The 21,758-nt window shown below is 52.1% G+C and overlaps 3 protein-coding genes across 7 annotated transcripts; all 3 read left to right on the top strand.

Moving 5' to 3' along the window:
• The first annotated feature begins 920 nt into the window (after positions 1 to 920).
• On the top strand, positions 921 to 4,997 carry DPH2 (diphthamide biosynthesis 2). Its single transcript, XM_077149955.1, has 6 exons — positions 921 to 1,435; positions 1,623 to 1,735; positions 1,991 to 2,214; positions 2,424 to 3,107; positions 3,192 to 3,368; positions 3,449 to 4,997. The coding sequence occupies exons 1-6, from the start codon at positions 1,289 to 1,291 to the stop codon at positions 3,571 to 3,573; spliced, it is 1,470 nt and encodes a 489-aa protein (XP_077006070.1). The 5' UTR covers positions 921 to 1,288; the 3' UTR covers positions 3,574 to 4,997.
• Positions 4,998 to 6,296: 1,299 nt separating this feature from the next.
• ATP6V0B (ATPase H+ transporting V0 subunit b) lies at positions 6,297 to 9,766 on the top strand. Its single transcript, XM_077149953.1, has 8 exons — positions 6,297 to 6,468; positions 7,207 to 7,255; positions 7,487 to 7,570; positions 7,710 to 7,787; positions 8,001 to 8,070; positions 8,183 to 8,234; positions 8,431 to 8,621; positions 9,456 to 9,766. Exons 1-8 carry the CDS (start codon positions 6,402 to 6,404, stop codon positions 9,480 to 9,482), a joined length of 618 nt encoding a protein of 205 aa, XP_077006068.1. The 5' UTR covers positions 6,297 to 6,401; the 3' UTR covers positions 9,483 to 9,766.
• Positions 9,767 to 10,949: 1,183 nt separating this feature from the next.
• Positions 10,950 to 21,657, top strand: B4GALT2 (beta-1,4-galactosyltransferase 2). 5 transcript variants are annotated; one of them, XM_077149940.1, is made up of 9 exons: positions 10,950 to 11,033; positions 12,681 to 13,036; positions 13,251 to 13,486; positions 14,409 to 14,460; positions 16,409 to 16,628; positions 16,849 to 16,971; positions 17,082 to 17,186; positions 17,525 to 17,611; positions 20,608 to 21,657. In XM_077149940.1, the coding sequence occupies exons 2-9, from the start codon at positions 12,733 to 12,735 to the stop codon at positions 20,756 to 20,758; spliced, it is 1,278 nt and encodes a 425-aa protein (XP_077006055.1). In that variant the 5' UTR covers positions 10,950 to 11,033; positions 12,681 to 12,732; the 3' UTR covers positions 20,759 to 21,657. The 5 variants fall into 5 exon arrangements, with proteins under 5 accessions (XP_077006055.1, XP_077006057.1, XP_077006058.1 ...); XM_077149941.1 differs by lacking the exon at positions 10,950 to 11,033 and adding an exon at positions 11,101 to 11,138; XM_077149942.1 differs by lacking the exon at positions 14,409 to 14,460 and having other exon boundaries at positions 16,438 to 16,628; positions 20,608 to 21,502.
• Positions 21,658 to 21,758: the final 101 nt, after the last annotated feature.

Here is a 21,758-nt window from a genome sequence, read left to right as displayed (position 1 = left end):
AGAAATATACCAGACACAAAAGGACAAATATTGTTTGATCTTGCTGATATGAAATAATTAGAATAAGCAAATTCATAGTCAGAAACTAGAATACTGGTTATAGGGGCCTGGGAAGGGGTAGAAAATGGAAAGGTAGGCTTAATTGGTACAGTGTGTTTGGAGTGATTGAAAAGTTTTGGCAATGGATGGTGGTGATGGTAGCAGAACTTTATGGATGCAATTAACTCCACTTAATTATGTATTGGTGATGAACCATAAATGCTCAAGGTGCCTGTGTAGACAATAGCAAATCTCTTGTACATGTGATATACAAAAGGAGTGGTTTGTAAAGTTTTATATATAAATGAACTTGATCCTCATAACAATTCTATTAGAAGGCACTATTGTTACAACTCCTGTTCTGCAGAAGAGGACCTGGGCCTAGAAAGGTTGAGTTACTTTCCTAAGATAGTAGTTTAAGTGACTGGTCCGATCAACTTAATTATGTATTAGAATGTGGCTTAAAAAGGAAATTTTAGGTTAAATATATGTTACTAGAATAAAACATTAAAAACCATGAAACTATACAACATAATAATGAACCCTAATGTAAACTATGGACTATAGCTAATAGTATAGTTATAATAATAATGTTTACTCAGTTGTAAAAAAGATGCCACACTAAAGCAAAGTGTAATAATAGGGAAAACTGTATGTGTGTGGTGGGAGGGGGTATACAAGAACTGTATTTTCTGCATGATTTTTTTTGTAAGCCTACGACCTCTCCAATAAAAAAAAAATTTTTAATTAAACAGTACTTCTCCCAGATGATATAGGGCAATAATGCGCCTAACAGTGTCTGGCGAAATCGAGCTGCTCAAAGGAGGGTATTTTTGTTGTTTTCCTTTTTTTTTTTTTTTTTTTTCCAGGCAGCCGTGGGGTCCCTGGGATCCTGGGGTCTGCTAAACCGGGAAACTTCCGGTGCCTGGAGAGCATCTCCCGGCGAACTACAACACCCACAGGACTCCAGGACTTCCTCTAAGCCACTTCCGATTGGCCTTGGACTCTGAGGCAGATCGTTGGCTCTCCTTGGGCGGCTTGGTGGCTAGGATTGGAGGGCGGTAGTAGCTCTGGTTTAGGATTGGTAAATTTGTTATCAACCCGCCTCAAAAACTCGGAACTAATCTCCCGTTAGGCTCACGTGCGGTGGAGAAACAGGAGTTTGGATGTGTGGACGGGCGTGAGGACGCGGGGAGTGCAGCCCACCGAGGGAGGCCCGCGCAGCTTCCGGCTGCCCACGCTTTGCCTCATGGAGTCTACGTTTAGCAGCCCCGCCGAGGCGGCGCTGCAGCGGGAGGCGGGTGCCGCTGGGCTGCTCACTCCTTTGGCGGATCTGGACCAGGTGTATGAGTTGGAGCGAGTCGTTGAATTTGTCCGCGCACTGGAGTGTCAGCGGGTGAGGGCAGCCTTGGGAAGGGGAAGCCCACGTCTCTGGGGATTGGGGCGCCCAGCGGGTGATGGTCTCTAGGATTGCTCCTCTGGGAGGGGGTTATTCGAAGCCTGGGCCGGGGTTCCCGGACGGTTTCCCCTGAAGACTCCCTCGTTGAGGAAGATGTTTCTGACTCTATGATTTCTGTTGATAGGTGGCCTTGCAGTTCCCTGACCAGCTACTGGGAGATGCTGGGGCTGTGGCTACACGACTGGAGAAGATCACGGGATCGAAGATGTTCATTCTGGGAGACACAGCCTATGGCAGGTCCGAATTTGGTTTGAAGATTGAAGATGAAGCAAGTCTAGGGATCCAGGGCTCATGGTGTCACCCCTCAGTGACAGTATTTGCCTCCAGTGGCTGTGTTTCTCCTCGATAGTGATGACTCCCCTCCCATGCAGCTAACTCCCCTCAACAACATTGTCTTCATTTCATTTCATTCTCTTTTCTGACCACATTTTCTATTTTTGACAGCAGCTCTTCTGATGGGGATCCCTCTCACTGATGGTTTCTCCCCTACAGCTGCTGTGTGGACCTGCTGGGCGCTGAGCAAGCTGGAGCTCAGGCACTTGTACATTTCGGTCCTGCCTGCTTGAGCCCCCCAGCCCGACCACTGCCTGTTGCCTTCATCTTTGGTCAGCGTTCTGTGGCCTTGGAACTCTGTGCCAAAGCCTTTGAGGCTCAGAACCCGGACCCCACAGCACCTGTGGTGCTGCTGAGTGAGCCAGCCTGCGCCCATGCCCTGGGTGAGGGGTTATATCTGTGCATGCAGAAAGGGTGGGCCAACTACAGTGTGCCTTGATTTCCCTATTTCAGTATACTCCCATGTAGCTCACAATATGGACTTGACCTCAGCCTTTGGTTTAGGGTGCTAGATAGTCTCCTGAAGATGGGGTGGGGGTGGTTGGTTCCTGTTTTGCCAAGCCTTACCCCTGACACCGTCTCCTCTTCTCAGAGGCCTTGGCCACTATCCTGCGCCCACGGTATCTGGACCTGCTTGTCTCCAGACCAGCTCTTCCCTCGCCAGTGGGCTCTCTCAATCCAGAACCTGAGCCCCTGGAGCGTTTTGGTCGACACTTCCCCCTGGCCCCAGGGAGGCGTCTGGAAGAGTATGGTGCCTTCTATATAGGGGACTCTGAGACTACCTCTGAATCTGACCTCAACCCAGACCTGAGCCGATTGCTCTTGGGTTGGCCACCAGGGCAGCCCTTCTCCTCCTGCTGCCCAGACACAGGACACACTCAAGATGAGGGTGTCCGGGCTGGGCGACTAAGGGCACGCAGACACTATCTGGTGGAGCGGGCCAGAGATGCCCGTGTGGTGGGGCTGCTAGCAGGCACATTGGGTGTGGCCCAACACCGTGATGCCCTGGCACACTTGAGGAAACTGACTCAGGCCGCTGGCAAACGCAGCTATGTATTGGCTCTGGGGCGGCCTACCCCTGCTAAGCTTGCCAACTTCCCTGAGGTGGATGTCTTTGTGCTGTTGGCTTGTCCTCTGGGTGCCCTGGCCCCCCAGCCATCTAGTACCTTCTTTCGGCCTGTGTTGGCACCATGTGAACTGGAGGCTGCCTGCAACCCTGCCTGGCCACCACCAGGCCTGGCTCCTCACCTTACACATTACGCGGACTTGCTACCTGGTGAGTAGTGGGATGCTGCCTGAACTGGAAACACTTGGAGCATGGAGTCAGGGGCCCAGTATGGATCTTCTTATTCTCTCCCAGGTTCTCCCTTTCATGTGCCTCTCCCACCACCTGACTCAGAGCTGTGGGACACCCCAGATGTATCACTTATTACTGGGGACCTCCGACCCCCACATGCCTTGAAGCTGTCAGATGGTCCCAAATGCTTGACCCTGACTCCACGGCCCCAGCTGGAGCTGGCTGAGAGCAGCCCTGCAGGTGAGTGTACCAGTTCTCTACTGCTAGCTGAACTTTCCCCTGGATTCAGCTCACTCAGCCTGAGCTCTCTCTCTCTGCAGCCTCATTTCTTAGTTCCCGGAGCTGGCAGGGGCTGGAGCCTCGCCTGGGTCAAACACCAGTGACAGGAGCTGTGAGTGGAAGACGAGGGATTGCCATCGCCTATGAGGATGAAGGAAGCAGCTGATGCCATCTGGAGTTAAAGACAGATGGAGATTGAATCCCTACTAGAACTTCTGGTGCCCCATATATCACCACTGCCACCTCCCATCCCCCATCCCTAGGATCCCTGAAGGAACTAGAATGCAGGGAGGACAGGCAACCTCGCCATGAGGACAGGACTCAGTTCTGTCCTGTCCTGGCACTAGCACAAAGCTCAGCACATACTGGCTTAGTAAGTGCCTATTGATTGGCTAGTGGGGGAAAGGGCTTAGAAGCTTCCTTGTTGAGGCCTTCTGGGCCCATTTGTTTTCCCAAGAACAGCCCAGGACCTCTCACCAATCTCAATTCTTGGTCTGCAGTTTAGGGTCTTTCTTTGTCAAGGGGTGGGTCTAGATGGCCTCAACCCTGGCACTACTGATATTTTGAACCAGATAATTTTTTGTTGTGGGGGGCTGATCTGTGCAATATGGGATATTTAATAGCATTCCTGGCCTTTTCTGACTAGATGCCAGGAGCACTACTACCCCTAGTCGTGACAACCAAAAATGTCTCCAGACATTGCCAAATGTCCCTTATGGAACAAAACTGCCCCCAGTTGAGAACCCCCAGTCTAGATGTGTGCTGTCTAGTACAGTAGCCACTAGACACGTGGCTATTTAAATAAATTAAAATTAAATTACACCGAAAATTCATTTTCTCAGTCACACTAGTTACATTTCAAGTGCTTAGGAAGCACATGATGGGACTGTGCAGCTACAGAACATTTCCATTATCACAGAAAGTTCTGTTGGCAGCAGTGGTCTGTACTTACTCAGATTTGTCTCAGGGAGATCAGAAAAACACGAATAAACCAGATAACTTTTTCCCCCTTGTGGTTCTGTTTATTCATCCAACACTACAGGTCCTGTACATGACCTGTGGATGTAGATATAAAGTGAATTTTACCTGATTCCTGTATTCACAGTGTAGTTGGGGAAAGAGACAGACAATTTGTCTGTGAGAGGGGTGCCCCAGTGGCAGTTGAGGCTCAGAGGAGGCTTCCCAGAAGGGGTGACACCTAAGCTAGATCTCTGGAAGGAAAAATAATTGTTAGGAGGAAAAGACATTTGGGTGGAGGGTATACTAAAACACATAGATAGGAACCAGCATGGTAGATGCTTCAAGCCAAGTGGAATTGCTGGACCTTAAAGTTTGAGAGCAAAGTGAAAAGACCTCTTCATCCCCTGTTTGTCAAGAATCTTGTCATACTGGAATCATTGGAGTGCTGAGGATGCTTATGAACAAAAGTGGTCCCTTCCATCATGAAGTGCCCAGTCTAATGGTAGAAGTAGACCTGTAACCTGATCATAGTAACTGAGGCAAGGTTGTCACCAATTGTATATCCTACAAATATGTGTTAAGCACCCATTCTTTGCCACATATAGCGATGGGCCAGAAGTCCTTTCATGATACTTACATTCTTGTAGGGGGAGGTGGGTGAACAAAGTAAAATACTTATTATGCTAAGTGGTGATAAGTACTGTGTAGAAATACAAAACTGGAAGGAAGATAGTGAGTGTAGAGGACAGGAAGGTTGTGATATAAAATAGGATGGTTGAGAAGGCCTTTTGAAGGAAGTGATGTTTGAGTAAAGGAAGTTACAGAGTGAGCCATGTGGATCATTTAAAGTGGAGGAAACAAGTGTAAGGGCTCTGAAGTCGGGGTATGACTGGTATTCAAGGAATAGCAGAGGCCAGTGCAGCCAGAGGACAGCATGAGTGGGAGAGTATTAGAAGTCCAGATAAAGAGATGGGTAGCCACATGGGGTAAGGCTTAGTGGGCCACTGACAGAGCTTTGGCTCTTATTTTGAGTGAAATGGGAGTCCATTTGGGGCATTTAAAAGAGTGACATAATCTTCCTGAAGTTTAATATGGATCACCAGGGCATCCTGGGAGATCAGAGCAGACGCACACCCTGCCTCTGGTTTAGGTAAGGTTGGTAGTAAATACAGAAAAAAGCCCAGGAGGATCTTTTTCCTCCCACAGGACCCACAAAAAAGCAGGAATCCACTGAAGCCAGAAACTGAAAGCAACAAAACCCAAGAGAAGAACCAGCAGATGCCCATTGTGTTCCTTCCCATGTGACAGAGGTGCCCTGGACTCTGACAGCCTGTCTTCAGAGTCCAGGTATCGTCCTTTTGATACCTTGAGTTGGATATTTTCATGACCTAAGAACTAAAAATTTTGTAGGTTAGTAAATCCCCATTGTAAAAGCCAACACATTTCTGATACATTCCATTATGGCAGATTTAGCAAACCCAAACAGGAATGCTTCCTGGAAGAATAATTTTTGAGGTTCAATAGATGTTAGCCCAGTAGCCCAGTAACGGGGTGAACACCAAGAGAAGCGCCTCAGGAAGAGGAAATAGCATGGGTAAGATGAAAGAGAGCACAGCACTTTTAGGGAACTGGGTGGAAAGCATTACTACATAGGGAGCCAGGGACAAGGTCTGCACAGTGGCTTGGAAGCTCAGCTAGGGAGGCCCACAAGCAGGCTGCGGTATAAAACAGGACCGGTGGGCTTGGACTGAGGAACTGGCTTGGAAAGGCGTGAGAAGGACTAACTAGAGGTCTAGGAAATTGGTAAGACCGGCGTGGGATCGGGGCGTTTTCCGAGACGGTTGCCTACAACACCCACAGTTCCCAGTGTCTTGTAGGTTAGGGGTCACAGCTGTCGAAGCCGGCAGCGAGCCCAGCGTGGGATCACGTGACGCTGGCGCATCACGTGGTGAGTCAGGTGACGCTGCGGGGCGGACGCAGGGACGTAGTTTTAGGTCTGGTCCCACCGACCCGACCCCCGCAGTCCTTACCGCCATGTCGGGTCTCGCGCTTCTCTACTCCGGGGTCTTCGTGGCCTTCTGGGCGTGCGCGCTCGTCGTGGGTGAGGCCGGGCCCTGGCGGGAGGGGACAGCATCCCGGGCTGAGCTGACCCGGCTGGATCCCAGCGGGGAAAGTGGGGTGTCGGGTATACTGGGCCTAATGCCGACTCTGAACCCCTGGATCCGGGACTTGACGCCTGTAGGGACCTCTCATCCCGACAGAGAAGACTCGAATTTCCAGCTGATGAGGAGCGCGGACGACATATGGGTGCCGTGAGGGCAGCACTAGTCCCTTTCGATCACTACCGCCCTTCTTCCCAGCATCAGCGCTGTCGTCCCTCATTTGCTCTTAACCGGCCTACTTGGTTCATGAGCCCATTGTCCCAGTTCCTCTTTTTCCGGTTATTTTGCCCTACTCCACCCCCTTTTTGTTGGGTAAACAGTGGCTCCGGCAGGCTTGGACTGAGCCGGTGGGATCTGACGGGACCCGACTAGAGCTCGTGCTTCCTCCCTTCCTCCAGGGTGTTCAGGCCTGCCGCGCGTGGTGTGCTTGCAGAGGGGCTCGGCCTCGGAGATAGTGTCACTGAGGGAGTGGCAGAAAATGGAGGCCTAAGTAGAGGAATCTGTATTTGACAGCTGTACTTTCACCTAACGGGGTGAACCTGAGAACCCTCCCTTGAACTGGGCATAGACTTTCCGGGAACACCTTAGGACCATACACAACTGGGCAATTCCTTCTAGGTTGGGGAGCCTCTCTCAAGAGAGCAGTCCTTAACTCCATTTTTTCCTCACTGCTGCAGGAATATGCTACACCATTTTTGACTTGGGCTTCCGCTTTGATGTGGCATGGTAAGGGAGAGCAGAGAGAGGATTCCCCTAGGATCTACTTCTCTTTAGCCTTTCCTTTTTTCTGGTCTGAGTTGTCATTCCCACCTCCTCCACCCCCAGATGCCTGGGACTTGAACTTTGGGAGATATGAACTTTTTCTATTAGCATCCATGACTGGTGGTGGTCGGGTATGGATTTTGTGCCCCCTTCCCCACTAGGGTTGAATTGCTTTCCTCCCTGCCCCCGTACCAGGTTCCTGACTGAGACTTCTCCCTTCATGTGGTCAAACCTGGGCATTGGCCTGGCTATCTCCCTCTCTGTGGTTGGGGCAGCCTGGTGAGTGTAGTTGTGGCAGCCTGGGAGGTAGGGCAAGGGGGAGGACTTGAATCATGGGGTTTGGTGTCATTGGGTTATTAGTCATCCTGGGGCAGTGATATCTTGGGGTCTATTCATACTTTTCTTGTCCTTCTACCAGGGGCATCTATATTACTGGCTCTTCCATCATTGGAGGAGGGGTGAAGGCCCCTAGGATCAAGACAAAGAACCTGGTCAGGTCAGTGTAAGGGCGCTTGAAAGGTTGTCAGAACCAACTATTGGGAGCTACCCATGCATTTGTCTTAACATGCTGTTCCTTACTGAACTCCTGATGGGCTGGGATGTTGGTGGGGCAAAGGTTTCTAGGGACTCTCTGGAAGGAAGGTTAGTTTTTTTCCTCATCTTTTTCTCCTCTCCAACTCTTACTTCCCTGCTGCACCACCACCCCCAGCATCATCTTCTGTGAGGCTGTGGCCATCTACGGCATCATCATGGCAATTGTCATTAGCAACATGGCTGAGGTATGGAGAAATAGGATGGGGTTGAGCATCCATTCCAGTGTGTTCTACTTACTGCTTTGGGTGGGTGGGGAGCACGGGGAGTGGTTTCTGATTACTTTTCTACTTTCCTCAGCCTTTCAGTGCCACTGATCCCCAAGCCATTGGCCATCGAAACTACCATGCAGGTACGTGGGTTTGTGAAGGTACAAAGCTGGGGCTTCATATCTGCTACCCCCCTTGCCATAACCCCCTCTCCCAGCTTGGCCTCCTCATTTTGATATTCTCTCACCTATTTTGACTTCCTTTTCAGTATTGAAGTGGTAGTCATATTGGGTCCAAATGCCTCAGTGATCTCTCGACTTCTCCTCTCTGCCTCCCCAGGTTACTCCATGTTTGGTGCTGGCCTCACAGTGGGCCTTTCTAACCTCTTCTGTGGAGTCTGTGTGGGCATTGTGGGCAGCGGGGCCGCCCTGGCTGATGCTCAGAACCCCAGCCTTTTTGTAAAGATTCTCATTGTGGAGATCTTTGGCAGTGCCATCGGCCTCTTTGGGGTCATCGTCGCAATCCTCCAGGTACTGAATCCCCCTAGGGAGCCTCTGTGCCCTTGCTCCCAACCCAGCCCTACCATCATTCCAGAGAAACCTCAATGCTCCCCTTCTACCAAAAACAGTAGAAACCCCAAACAGGTCCTATCTCAGTCCCATCTTCTGATTTTCCCTTGACTCTGTACTCTTTGATATGGTAGATACAGCATCACTGACAACTATTCTGTTTTTTTATTTCCTCTGTTGTTTGGTGTTTATCTTTCTATTATGTCTCTCTTCTGTGGATACTGTGTCACTGACAACCATCCTGTTTTTTTTTCTCCCTTTATTTTGTGGCTATGTATTTTTCTGTTATGCCTGTTTTGTCTTGCTCTTTGTTATTTTATCCCTTTGTCTGCTGTTTGTTATTTGTGGTCTACGTGGGGTTGGGATCCTGTCTGTGTCTATGTCAGTCTGTCCTGGTATGTTTGTGTGTCTCTGGGCCTATGTGTACCTGTGCCTGTGAGAAGGACAGTAGGTTTGAATTATGTGTGTCTTGTCTGTCTGGCAGTGACTGGGTTTGTGACTAAGGATCAGTCTGAGGGTCTGAGTATGACTATGGGTGCCTGATTGGGTTGATTCTTGGTGACTGGCACTGTCCGTACGTAAGTTCTCTTCATCTGTCTGTCCCACAGTCTAATTTTGTGCTCAGACTATCCCATTTCCTCTTATTTGTCTGTCACATTGTAATCTTCCTGGTCCCAGTCATCTATCTGCATGGTCTGTCCATGCAACCGTGGATTTTCCTGGGTCTGGTGTCATCTATCACTGTCTTATCTATTCCTCTGTACCTGCCTGATTTCTCCTATTCTTCTTTTGCAGACCTCCAGAGTGAAGATGGGGGACTAGATGATCTGTGTGGGTGGGGCCATCCCCCACTCTTATTTATTGTGCTTCTCCTGGGACAGCTGGAGCTGTGCCCTTTAGCCTTTTGGGGGGCTTTGTGCAGGGCCCTGCCTACAGTCACCTCCCACTACCTGTCGACTTGGAGGCACTGCTTGGCTGGATCCTTGGTGTTCAGAGTGGGCTGCTGACGACTGAGTGTGCAGCTGTTCACCTGTATTCTCTACCCGCCCCCCGGCCCCGCCCCATCTCCTCAGTGTTTGTGAAATAAATGTGGTATTTGTCCCTGGGTCAGTGCAGCTTCTGTTGCCCTCCTGCGCCACCTCCTTTCACAAAGGACGGTAAACAGGCCTATAAGCCTCAACCCCATGCCAGTCTCTTGCCAACTTTGACTCTGTACATACCTGCTCTGCTCTGGACAGAGCTGGCTCTGGGGAGGGAGGTAAGGGTGCTGGGCTGAGAACTCTGTGGCCTCTGAACATTTTTGTTGAAGGGAACGAGGGATTCTGGAGACTAGGACCCCTAAGTGTGTTTATGCCTGCCCAGGGTTCTCCTAGCCCCACCATGTTTCCAGGGCTCTGAAGCTAGGCTCCAATTGTCTAACCACATCTACCTTCCTGGCTCTACCCTCAGGCATCCATCATCCCCTGTCAGGCTTGGAGCCCATTCATTTGCTTTTGCCTCTATGGTAATAGTCCTGTCCCAATGCCTTCACCTTCCTCCAATCTCCAGTCTAACCCCTTGTTCCCAGGACACTGCCCGAATCCTCCCACTGTTGTCCAATATCTAATTTTCTCCCTCTACACAATCTCCTTTACTCTGTAAGGCCCAATCTCCAGGTGCCATCCACACACTCCTGGCCTCGCTCTTAAGGTTCTGCCCGACTGGCAGTCCCCGTCATACTGACTGGTCCTTTGAACACGTTCCCATTAGTGAGGTGACATATCCTTTACCTCCCTGCAGGGGTCTACCCAAACCTCCATGCCCCACCTTCTTCGGCTGAGTTTGAGCTCCAGTTCCAGTCCCTACTCCCCCATAATGGATTTGACCAACACACACCTTCTCCGTTCCTGCCGCCGGTCCAACCTCTAACCCAACCCTTTTGACGAACCTCACAGAATTCTTACGCCCCTTTCCGATCCGCTGCTGCTTCTAGCCCCCTTCTCGTCGCGGCTGGGCTGCGTACAGGGGCCGGCGTCGGAGTTGCGCGCGGCGGCTGCGGGCGCGCTGGAGGCGGGGGCCTCGGGGACGCGCGCGCGAGGCGCGCTGGCCGGGCCTGCCCCTCCGAGGCACCGTAGCGCGGGAGGGAGGCGGTGGCGCTGTGGTCCGTGGGTCGGCGGGGTCCGTGGGTCTGCCCGGCCGCCCGGCCCCGCCCTGCCCCCCGGGGCGGCTCCGCTTCATGGCCCACGGGAGGCGGCCCGGGGGCCGCGGGGACCGCTGACCGGGAGGCGGGAGGCGGCGCGGCCGGGCCATGGGGGACGCAGCCGTCCGCAGCCGCCGGAGCCCGGAACCGAGCCCGAACCAGAACGGCGCTCCCTGCTGAGTCCCGAGAGCCGGGTGAGAGGAGGGCGCGCGAAGCTCCGACCCAGGGCCCCGAGATTCCAGACCCGGCCCCTCGAGGGGCATCCCGAGCGCCACCCCGTGATCCCAACCCAGGACCCGGTGAGAGAGGCGCTGGCGGCCGGACCCCAACCTGGCTTTACTCCCCCCCGCCCCCATCCCTCGGATCCCTTCTTGGGCTTCTCTGCCCGCCCCCAGACAGCCTCCTTCATTGTCCTCGCTCGCCCCGGCCTCATGGTGCCTGGAGGCGCTCTATTCACGTTTCCCCTTTGCTTGGTCCCCCGCCCCACATCCACTTCCCCAGTCCCCGCCACCCCCCTTCCGCGGCTCCACACCCACCCGGGCTAGGCTGCCACCCCAGTCTTTGGGAGCCACGTGTTCTGCCTCCCAGCCCTGCCCAAAAGCATCCCTCAGACTGGCCGCCAGCCTGACCCAGAACCCCTGCGGAGGGAGGGACTGATTGTTTGCACGTGGGTCTGGGTGTGAGGTGGCCTGCAGCCTGTATGTATAGCTGTTAGTCCAGGAGCAGCAGCTTTGTTTGTGAGTGTGACTCTTACTGGCACACTGGTGTATCTGTGATTATATATGCAGTTGTCTATGTGTCTTTGAGTATGGGTGAGTATACCTGGGACCAGGGATGTCCGTGTGATTGTGTGGATTGTGTGATGCTGTGTATCTCAGTAGGACTCACCCGATTCTCTGAAACAGTGACAGAAGTGCTGTAGAAGTGGTTTCTATTCTGCTGTAACTACAGCTGGAACCATTGCCCAGGCAGAACCCCTGCCTGCCATGCTGAGCTCTCTGCCTCTTTCTCCGGGGCCCAAGTGTCTCCCTTTTCCAGAAGCAGAACCCAGCAGTGCCAGGCAGGCACTGAGCATTTCTCTCATACCTGCAGGTGGCCTGAGCCTTGAGGTCTTAGGTGCTCCTTCCTGTATTTTGATCTCTTGCTCCCAAGGGAAGGACCATCTGGGCCAATTGGGTGCTGAGGTCCACTTTCCCACCTGGTCCCATGTGGCCTGGCCTGCTTGCCACTGGGATTTTTCAGACCAAAGCATCCCCCCCACCCGGTGGTTCCTGGGAAGAGTAAATGAAGCCATGAGTACAAAGTATCCCTGGTAGGTACACAGTTGCAGATTTCCCTCCTCCCTTTCCCAAGCCGGGAGTCCTGGGCTGATGCCGCCCTGTAAGGTGTCTGTTCTCTGAGGTGCACAGGAGGGTGGTGGAGGTTAACGTGTTTCCAGGTTTAGTATGAACAGATGTGACCTAAGTTCATGCATCTGTGTGCACATACCTGGGAATACCTGGGGAACAGGGGGAGTGTGTATAGAGTCCTGTAGTAGCGTTATGTTCCTGCTGGCAAAATTGTGCGAGGCTGTGTTTTTCCTGTGTGTCCATGAGGATGATGACTGTAAGTGTATGTGACTTAGTAATTGGATATATCTGAAGGTGTGTAAATATATTGCCAGGGGCATTCTGTGTGTTTTATTTGTGAGGAGAATATAAGTCCATGAGTGTTAGGGGGTATGAGCAGGTAAGTATACGATGTGCATCCGTGAGTGTGAGCAGCTGGGTAGGGGGTGGGTGGGTATCCTTGTCCATCCTGCCCTGACCCACCGGGTCTGCTTTTCTCCTACCTCTGTTCAGGCCAGCAGCCGGATGCCCGGGCCCATTGGGAGGGCCGGCGGCTGCCTGCGGGATGAGCAGGCTGCTGGGGGTGACGCTGGAGCGCGTCTGCAAGGCTGTGCTCTTGCTCTGCCTGCTGCACTTTCTCGTGGCCGTCATCCTCTACTTTGACATCTACACCCAGCACCTGACTTTCTTTAGCCGCTTCAGTGCCCGCGGCCCTGCCCATGCCCTCCACCCAGCTGCCAGCAGCAGCGCCAACTGCTCTCGACCCAACGCCACAGCCCCCAGCTCTGGACTCCCCGAGGCCCCCAGTGCCCGGCCTGGCTCCACGGCTCCCATCCTGCCACCCTGTCCTGACTTGCCACCAGGTCTTGGTGAGCCTGCAGGGGGTGGTCTGCCTTCAGGGGTGGAAGAGGGTCTCACCAGTTTGGGGGAATGGAGTCTTGACCCGTGGGGTTGCCAAGGGTCCAGGTCTACTGTAGGAGGGCTATTCTAGGGCTTCCCTTGCCCAGCCCCAGGCTGGGGGAGGGGGCTGGTCTCCCTGGATTCTGGAGAAGGCCCTGATTCCTGACACCATCCTGCCTGCAGTGGGCCGACTGCTAATTGAGTTCACCTCATCCATGACGCTGGAGCGGGTGCAGAGGGAGAACCCAGGTGTGCTCCTGGGAGGCCGCTATGCTCCACCTGACTGTACCCCAGCCCAGACAGTGGCTGTTATTATCCCTTTTCGGCACCGGGAACATCACCTACGCTACTGGCTCCACTATCTGCACCCCATCCTGAGGCGGCAACAGCTGCGCTATGGCATCTACATTATCAACCAGGTGCGCTCTCTGTGACCCCATGCTGGGCACTAAGCACCAAGGGAGCCGATGTGCATCTGTGGGTGTGTCTGTGTATGCATGGGATTTGTTTGTTTATAGGGGCATGTGTGGGTTGGGGGCATTTGTGGGTCCTTGTCTTCTGTGGTTGTGAGGGTATGTGAATGTGATAGGCATGGGGGTGCAAGTATGTCAGGGTGCATGCTTCTGAATGTTGACATGCATGCTGACAGGTGTGTGTAGAGTCTCAGAAAGGGGTAAGCCCCATTGTCTACTCTTAGCTGGGCCCACCCCATGGTGTGGGAGGCCTAGGAAATGCTGGCTAAGAAGAGGGGTCAAGAACACTGAGGAAAGCAAAAGGGAGACCCTGAGAGAGGATTGAAACCTACAGAGCCCTCAGGACAGGGGCAGGCCAAAGCTGAGCCCGGGGACTCAGCTTAGTGTTTGAACCTTGCCATGAACCTGGCTGAGGCTGGTTGCTGGGGACCTGAGATTAACTGACATAGGCCCTGCTTCCCCACAAAGAACTCCCAAGCCTGGGCATGGATGCTTGTCAATTCCAGTAGGATGGTGTACCACTGTAGTTGGAAGAGGGATCATGGAAGCACCAAGGGCCTGACCCAGCCTTGAGGTTGAGAAGCAGTGGTTGAATGGGTCTTGAGGGATGAACGGTTACCAGCTGGCAGAAGGAATAGAGGAGCCAGCACCCAGAGAGAGAACTGGTTCTGTGTATTCAGAAATTGTTGGCTAAGGTGTTGGGTCCAATATGTAGGGTGCATAGCAAAGATGAGACTGGAGGAATTGGCTGAAATAAAATCAAGAAGGGTCTTCAGAGGCACAGTAAGCAGTTCCAGCCTGAAAGTGGTGGGGCCCTATTGTAAGGTTTTAAGAGGAGAGTAATGTCTTATGTTTGCTTTTTCAAAAGATGGCTCTGATTGCACGTGAAGAACGGAACAGAAGGGGAGACAACAGGCCAGGTGACCAGTTGGGAAGAGGTTATGGTGGATAAGTAGAGCAGTAGCTGTGGGGAGGAAGAAGAGTTGTTACACAAGTAATGGAGAACAAGGAAAGAGGGGCATGAAGACAACCTTAGGGCTTCTTGTTTGGGTGTTTGTTGTATAGATGGCTGTGCCTTTCAGTGAGAGGGGAAATACAGGAGCTGGGATGGGTGTGAAGGAGAGTGCAATGTTGAATTATTTTTTTGCACGTGATAAGCGTGAGTTCCTGTGGGTAGCATAAGAGGAAATGTGTAAGAAGGAGATAGCTGGGTCTGAAAGTAAGAGTGAGGTCTGAGCTGGGGAGGGGGAGCCACCAGTATGTCGCTGATCCCTGAAACCAGTGCTGTTCAACATGCCCAGGGAGCCCAGGACATGAGAGAAGAGGCATAGGAAGAGGTGTAGAGAAAGCCAGCACTTAAGGGATGGGAGGAGAAGGAGAGGCTGAGAAGATTGTCCAGAAAGGTCGGAGGAGACTCAGGAGAGCATGGTGAAGAATCCAGAAGGAAGCCATAGCAGCTGCGCAAGCACTGCCGGGGGAGTAAGGAAGGATGTGGACCAAGAAGCGTCCAGTGGATTTAGCAACAAGGTGGGCCCAGTGAGAGCCATTTCAGGGGCATGGTGGGGGCGGAAGCAGATTGCAGTGGGTTGAGGAAGGAATCGAATTTGAACAAATGGATATAGCCAATTGGAGACAACTCTTTGAAAAACATCTCTGCCAGGAAGGGAAAGCAAAAGGCAAGGTGGTGGCTAGAGGGTTTTTTATTTTTTTAGGCAGGAGAGACTCAAGAATGTTTATGAGCTCACTGGGAAAAACCTAGGGCCTGTGGCTGGTGAAAAGGGTCAGAAAGGGGTGCAGATGAGCCAGGGGAAAATGAACGGTCTCTCTAAGGATTGGTAGAAGAGGAATAGCAGGAAAAGGAAGAGAGCTGATGGGTCTGGGCAGTTCAGGATTTCAGAAGGGAGCTGCTCCTCCCCCCATCTCAGGCCTGGCTTTGCTGGTATAGCAGAGGAGCCACTAATTCTCTTCTCCTTTGGGGTGGGGGTGGGGGCACTCTTAGACCCCTCTCTCCAGGAGCCTCTCCAGCTCTAGCCTGGAGATTGTGGGTTGGGGCAGGGGCTCAGGGGACAGAGTTTGATGCTTGGGCTTGCATAGCCTCAACGAGAAGTGACCCTGTAGTGCCATTTCTCAGGGGACTGTAGACTTCCTAGGCAGGGCCTGCCTATAGGCCCTATGTTAGTGTTTTTGTGGGGAGACAAGTGAATCCAGCCCAGTCTTGTTCTGGTCTTGTTACCCGGGGAATTGAATGTGGATTCAAATCAGCCAGAGGGGCAGATGCCTGAGGCTCAATGCGCTCAGCCGCCATGGCCTCTGCATCCTAAACACTGGTCATTTGGGGCTCTTGTGTATGCTTAGAAGGGTCCAGGGCTGTGCATCCTAAGGCTTCCCAGTGCTAGGACTGGCACAAATGAGAAGACCACAGGGCATGTTTGAATGAATGAATGTGAATTCTCTAAGTACCGGCTTAAATGGAGATTGATATAAATGACCCACATTAAAGGAATTGAATTTTACTGGGGCAGGAATTGGAGGTTTGGTCAAAGAAGACCTTCCAGACATAAATTTGGCAAACAGAGAAGGAGAGCATTCCCAGCAGGAAGAACTGTTGACACCAAGGCCTGGAGACAGGAAGGGTCTGGTGTGTTCTGGGACCACTGAGGACCCTAGTGGGGCTGGGTCTGAGGGTTTGAGGGCATTAGCCAGAGACGAGGGTGGAGCCAGATCCAGACAAAGGAGCTGAGTCTGGAGGAGCCAGGCAGTCAGGGAGGAAGGAGAGGGAGGGGCTGGGTCAGCCCCCTGGGGGCCGCATTGGAGGGCAGTGAAGTGGCAGGGCCTTGTTGACATGGGTCTCTTCTTTGAGGGGTCCAGAGCTGACCTGTCCCCTCCCCTCACCCCAGCATGGTGAGGACACCTTCAACCGAGCCAAGTTGCTTAATGTGGGCTTCTTAGAGGCATTGAAAGAGGATACCACCTATGACTGCTTCATCTTCAGCGATGTAGACCTGGTCCCCATGGACGACCGCAATCTGTACCGATGTGGGGACCAGCCCCGCCACTTCGCCATTGCCATGGACAAGTTTGGCTTCCGGTAAGGTCTCCTTCTTCAGCTCTCTCCCATTCACCACCCATACCACACCCAGTCCCAGTGGTCCCCTTGCTCCTGCTGCATGCCCCAGACCCCTTTGGCTGGGTCAAAATTTTCCTGGGCTCTCTGTTGGAATTCTGCCCCCATCTGGGGATGGACCTCTGCTGTGGTCCTCCATCTGGAGTCCCCTGGGGACTCTGACATCTCCCTTCTCGTGCCATAGGCTGCCCTATGCTGGCTACTTTGGAGGTGTGTCGGGTCTGAATAAAACCCAGTTTCTGAAAATCAATGGCTTCCCCAACGAATACTGGGGCTGGGGTGGTGAAGATGATGACATCTTCAACCGGTGAGTAGGGATGGGCTGGGAAATAGACTGGGTGTGTGAGGGTGTGAGGTGCAGACTTGGGGGCTCCTTGTTCTTGGTGCCTGCTCCAGTCTCTCTGTCGCTGTCTCTAGGATCTCTCTGGCTGGGATGAAGATCTCGCGCCCAGACATCCGAATAGGCCGTTACCGCATGTTCAAGCATGACCGGGACAAGCATAACGAGCCCAACCCTCAGAGGTGACCACCCCCAGCACCCCTGACCCCAAGTGCCATTACCTCTTTACCGCTTAGAGACGACCTCATAGCAACCCCAACTCTTGACCCTAAATGCCCCCAAATCCTGACCCCCTAGAGGTAGCCTCTGAGCATCGCTGACCCCGTAGATGTGATTTAGTACTCCTGACCTAGTTGTGACTCCCCAGGACCCCTGACCGTCAGTGCCACTGATCCTCAGAGGTAATCCCAAGGCTCCTGATCTAGGGTGACTTCTAGCACCCCTGATTCCTCTCCTCCCAAGAGGACTCCTAGCTCAGCCTCAGCCCCAGATTTCCCTTGCTTCTGGCTCTCTTTTCTAGATTAGAATTTGAGGTCAGGAATCAAATTGTCATTGAGAAGATTGGATTCCCAGTAGAGTCTTCACAGACATCGCTTGTGCACCTTGAGTAAGCCCTGCTTATACTGGCCCTGCAGAGCAGACAGGATGAGAGGTGTGGGCACTGGACACAGCTCCTGGACTTGGGGGCCATGACAGGGGCTGTCTGAATATCTGGGCTAGAGTAGAGGACAGTGCTAACCCCTCTGAGATCGGAGGAAGTGGCTCCGTCTCTGAGGATGCAGCAACTTTGATGTCTGGTCCCTGGGTGGGAAAAATGCCTGGTAGTCATGGACAATTTAGAGAAGGGCTTCCTGGCATTGCTCTGTATGTCAGCTGCCATGCCACAGAGGGAGAGGGGTTCCAGAGCAGTCATACCTGATCCCTGCTCTCACTTAGGAAGTTCATTCTAGAGAGGGAGACAAGCATGAAGACAGGCAGTTTTAGCACATGGTGAGCAGGGCAAAGTGCTATCCTGTTAGAAGAGGGAACGTTGATGGGAGGCTTTCTGGAGGAGGTGGTAAGTTAAACTAGAATTTGAAGAGCTATTCATTCAACAAATATTTGTCACACATCTTCCTTGTGTATAGTGTTATGTTCGCCAGACTAATGGAGGAGGCCAATTTGAATAAAGGGAATGGTTTTATAAGTATCTGGGATATAAACATGCATGGTGTATGCTGAGAGTCTTAAACTATTTGGCATTAAGACCTCTGAAGGTCAAAGGCTGGGAGTAGCAGAAGATGGAGTCAGGGCTGGGTGGCAGGGGTCTTAAATACCAGGATGCAGTGGAGAGTCAAGGAAGTGCTTTAAGCAAGGAAGGGGTGACTCAGATCAGATTTGTGTTTAGAAGGATCACTCTTGGGGTTTGGGGAAGGCAAAGGTCTGGCATAGCTGCTAGATGGAGCAGGAGAGGAAGCAGACCAGGCATGAAAGGGAATGGCTGAGAGGCTGAAGTACCGGGGGGCATGTTGGGGTAAGAACCTGTGAGATTTTTGTAGGATTTTTCTACTCTTAATCCAGCATGGAGGAGTGGGAAGGGGGATTGCAGCACTAATATAGGATTTGGCAGAAGCATGAGGCACAGGGAAATCCAAGGAGCTTATGAGAAAGTAGTTCTGATAAAAACCGTGGTGAGAAGGCAAAGGATGACACACTATGAGAAGAGGGGCGTCAGGGCTTCTGAGGGGCTCAATATTGGTACAGCTCAGAAGGATCTGAGCTTAGAAGTACGGAGAGGATGAAAACAGTTGGGATGAGAATTGGGAGTAGACGCACAGTAGGAGCCTTGTGCCTTTTGTGAGAATAGCATGCCTGGGTGCCATCATTGATGAGTGATGACTGCCTTGGGTGTGGAAATGAGAAGGTACCAAAAGATTTCTGACTTGAGGAATTCTATAGATGGTGATTCCATCTACCTGGTTGCTTTAGTCTCAAATCTGGGACTTCTCCTGGATTCTTCATTCCTTCACCCTACATGTCCAGTCCATCAACAAGTCCTGTCAGTGCCACCTCCAAAACCTATCTGTGCCCTTTCCACTTTTCCAACCTTTACCACCTCTATCCTAGCCTGACCTCTGTGATCTTGCCTGCACTCCTACAATGGTGTCTAAATGGTTCCCCTGCATCACCCTTGCCCTTCCATAGTGTAAAGAATCCTTCAACGTCATCTTCTCATAGAACAAAATATGAACTGCTTCATAGTACTTAGAGTCCCGCCCCCAGAGCCTCTGACCTCCAAGCTCACCTGGTTCTCTTTCCCCTTGGCCCATCAAAGTCTAGACACACTAACCCTCTCAGCTCTGCCAAATCTCATTCCAGTTTCAGGTCTTTGCAAGTGCTGTCATCTCTGCCTATGGTGCTCTTCCCTGCTCTCAGCTTGATGCCACATTCACCCCTTCCAAAGTGGTTATTTCAGCCCTCCCTCAGTGCTCTGCTGTTTTCCTTGTTTGTTGTTCTGTGTCCCTCTGTGAACTGGTGAAGTAGTTTTGCCATGAGAGGAAGAACTTGCTGTCCTGTGCATAGCTGTCTCCCTGGTGCTTAGAGCAGAACATATGGAGAATGCTCAATAAATGGGTAATTCGCCCTCACCTGAGCTTCTTAACTGACTGGCCCCAAAACACTAGAAGCAGCAAAACTGTAAGGTGAGAGATAAGAAAGCTGAAGGGCATGGCTTAGTACTATGAGACATACATTTAAAATAGAGATGGTTAATATTTATAACTATACATGTAACTTTATGCTTTGCTGTTGTACAGACAGCAGAAGCAAACTTTACTGCTCATAACAAATATAATGATTCATAATATAATACAGAATAGTTAGAACTTTAGGATTTTATCCTTCATAGTACAATTTCTCAGTTTTAAAATCATTTGAATCCATTTCAGCTACTGTTAACTAAAGTGTTTCAGTGACCCTGGCATTAAGTTTTCTCCAAAGGAAACAGTGTTATTATGCTTATTTATATCATGTGTTTATTCAGAGCCAATCAAAATAACCCAAACTTCCATTTTCAGAAACAGCTATACTGCTGTTGGTTGACTTGGGGTAGAAAGTTGATGAATATTTATTGAACTTTCCCCAGCCTCAGTAGTATGGGAAATACAGAGATAATGTGTGGTCCTTGTTGCCGTAAAGTTTACAATCTAGTTCAGAAAGCAAGACCAAGAGAGGTAACAAGGTGAAGGAGTGACTACAGGAGGAGGAACAAAAGATAAGACAGCACAGGTTTTAGAAGTATAAGTAATGCATGTGAGGTGCTTATGGGATGTCCCACATCTGGGTCTAAGGCTTAGAAGGAAGGTCTGGACTGAGAGACTTGCAAGGGTGTCACAGCTCTGCTGGTTAGAGGTGATGACTGCAGGACCTGAGATCTCCATTCTGAGAGCAGGTACAAGAGTACAGGGCCCATGGAGGGCTGAGGGTTTGGCAAGAAAAACTGAGTCACTGCTGGAAGGAGCCAGAACAACCTGATCCTTGGCCCCAGAGATCCTATCTTAGGATTTGGTGGTTAGCTGTGTTCCCACCCCAGTCTTGACCCAGACCCACTTCTATCCTGTCTAGGTTTACCAAGATTCAAAACACAAAGCTGACCATGAAGCGGGACGGCATCGGATCAGTGCAGTACCGGGTCTTGGAGGTGTCTCGGCAACCTCTCTTCACCAACATCACAGTGGACATTGGGCGGCCCCCATCATGGCCCCCTTGGGGCTGACACTAATGGACAGAGGCTTCTTATGCCAAGGATTACCTGTCAGAGGACTGACCCTCAGCCTGGCTGGCGGTTGTTCTGTGGGATCCCCCAGACTGAGACTATGGGCCCTGTTTGCTGAGGGGCTTCAGCAGGCCCCCCAGCTGCATCCACTGTGGGGGTTTCTGGCCTGGGCAGGCCCCCTCATGTGTGGTCCTCTCTGGTCAACTCTCCTTTCTGCCCCACCCCACAGCCCAGCCACCCCTCACTGTCAGGGTCAGGCCAGCCCCTGCACTGCCTCGCCAAGTGGCCTGGGCTGGGTCACTCCACCTCTCTGTGCCTCAGTTTCCCCCCTTGAGTCCCCTAAGGCTTAGAAGGGTGGGAGGTGTGACTAGGGGGCAGTGTCTCTTCCAGGGGGATTCCTCAGACCTGAGGATACCCATCCCCCCCCCATGCTCCCAGGGGAGGGGAAACCTTTTTCATTTAACATTGTAAGGGGGCAAACTTTGGTGCGCCCCCTGCTGAGGAGCAGCCCCCAGGAGGGGGAAAGAGGGGGGTACTGTGTTGCAGCCTGGGACCTTGGGGTCGGACTTTGCATGGGGGGGTGGGTGGAGCTTGGATCAGTCCGGTTCCCGCCTCCCTATTCAGAGAGGAGGCAGTAGCCCCAGGGCCGGCTCGTGTTTGTACATTGCACAGAAACTTGTGTGGGTGCTTTAGTAAAAAACGTGAATGGAGCAACCCCCTTGTCTATTTGGGGATGGGGATCTGGATCCCTGAACCCGCTTACCCCGGGCTGCGTTTTCAGGGGAGGGTGTCTGCCCGACCAAACCTCGCCCGGGCATCCCTGGTGCCCCACATCCTCAAATCGACGTTGTCATCGCGGAAAAGTTTTCCCTCCCGCAACCGCTGGGCCAGTTGAGGAGAGGCAATAAACCCAGTGGAGCCAGATTTCTCGGTTCCCCCACCCGCCCCGCGGCCTGTTCCCGAGGAAGCTCTTTGCACCTCGAGTGTGAGCCTGAGGTGC

Source organism: Tamandua tetradactyla, chromosome 2 (assembly GCF_023851605.1).
Source record: "Tamandua tetradactyla isolate mTamTet1 chromosome 2, mTamTet1.pri, whole genome shotgun sequence".
NCBI lineage: Eukaryota > Metazoa > Chordata > Mammalia > Pilosa > Myrmecophagidae > Tamandua > Tamandua tetradactyla.
Note: the sequence above shows the minus strand (reverse complement) of the source record. Positions and strands in the feature narration are given on the sequence as shown.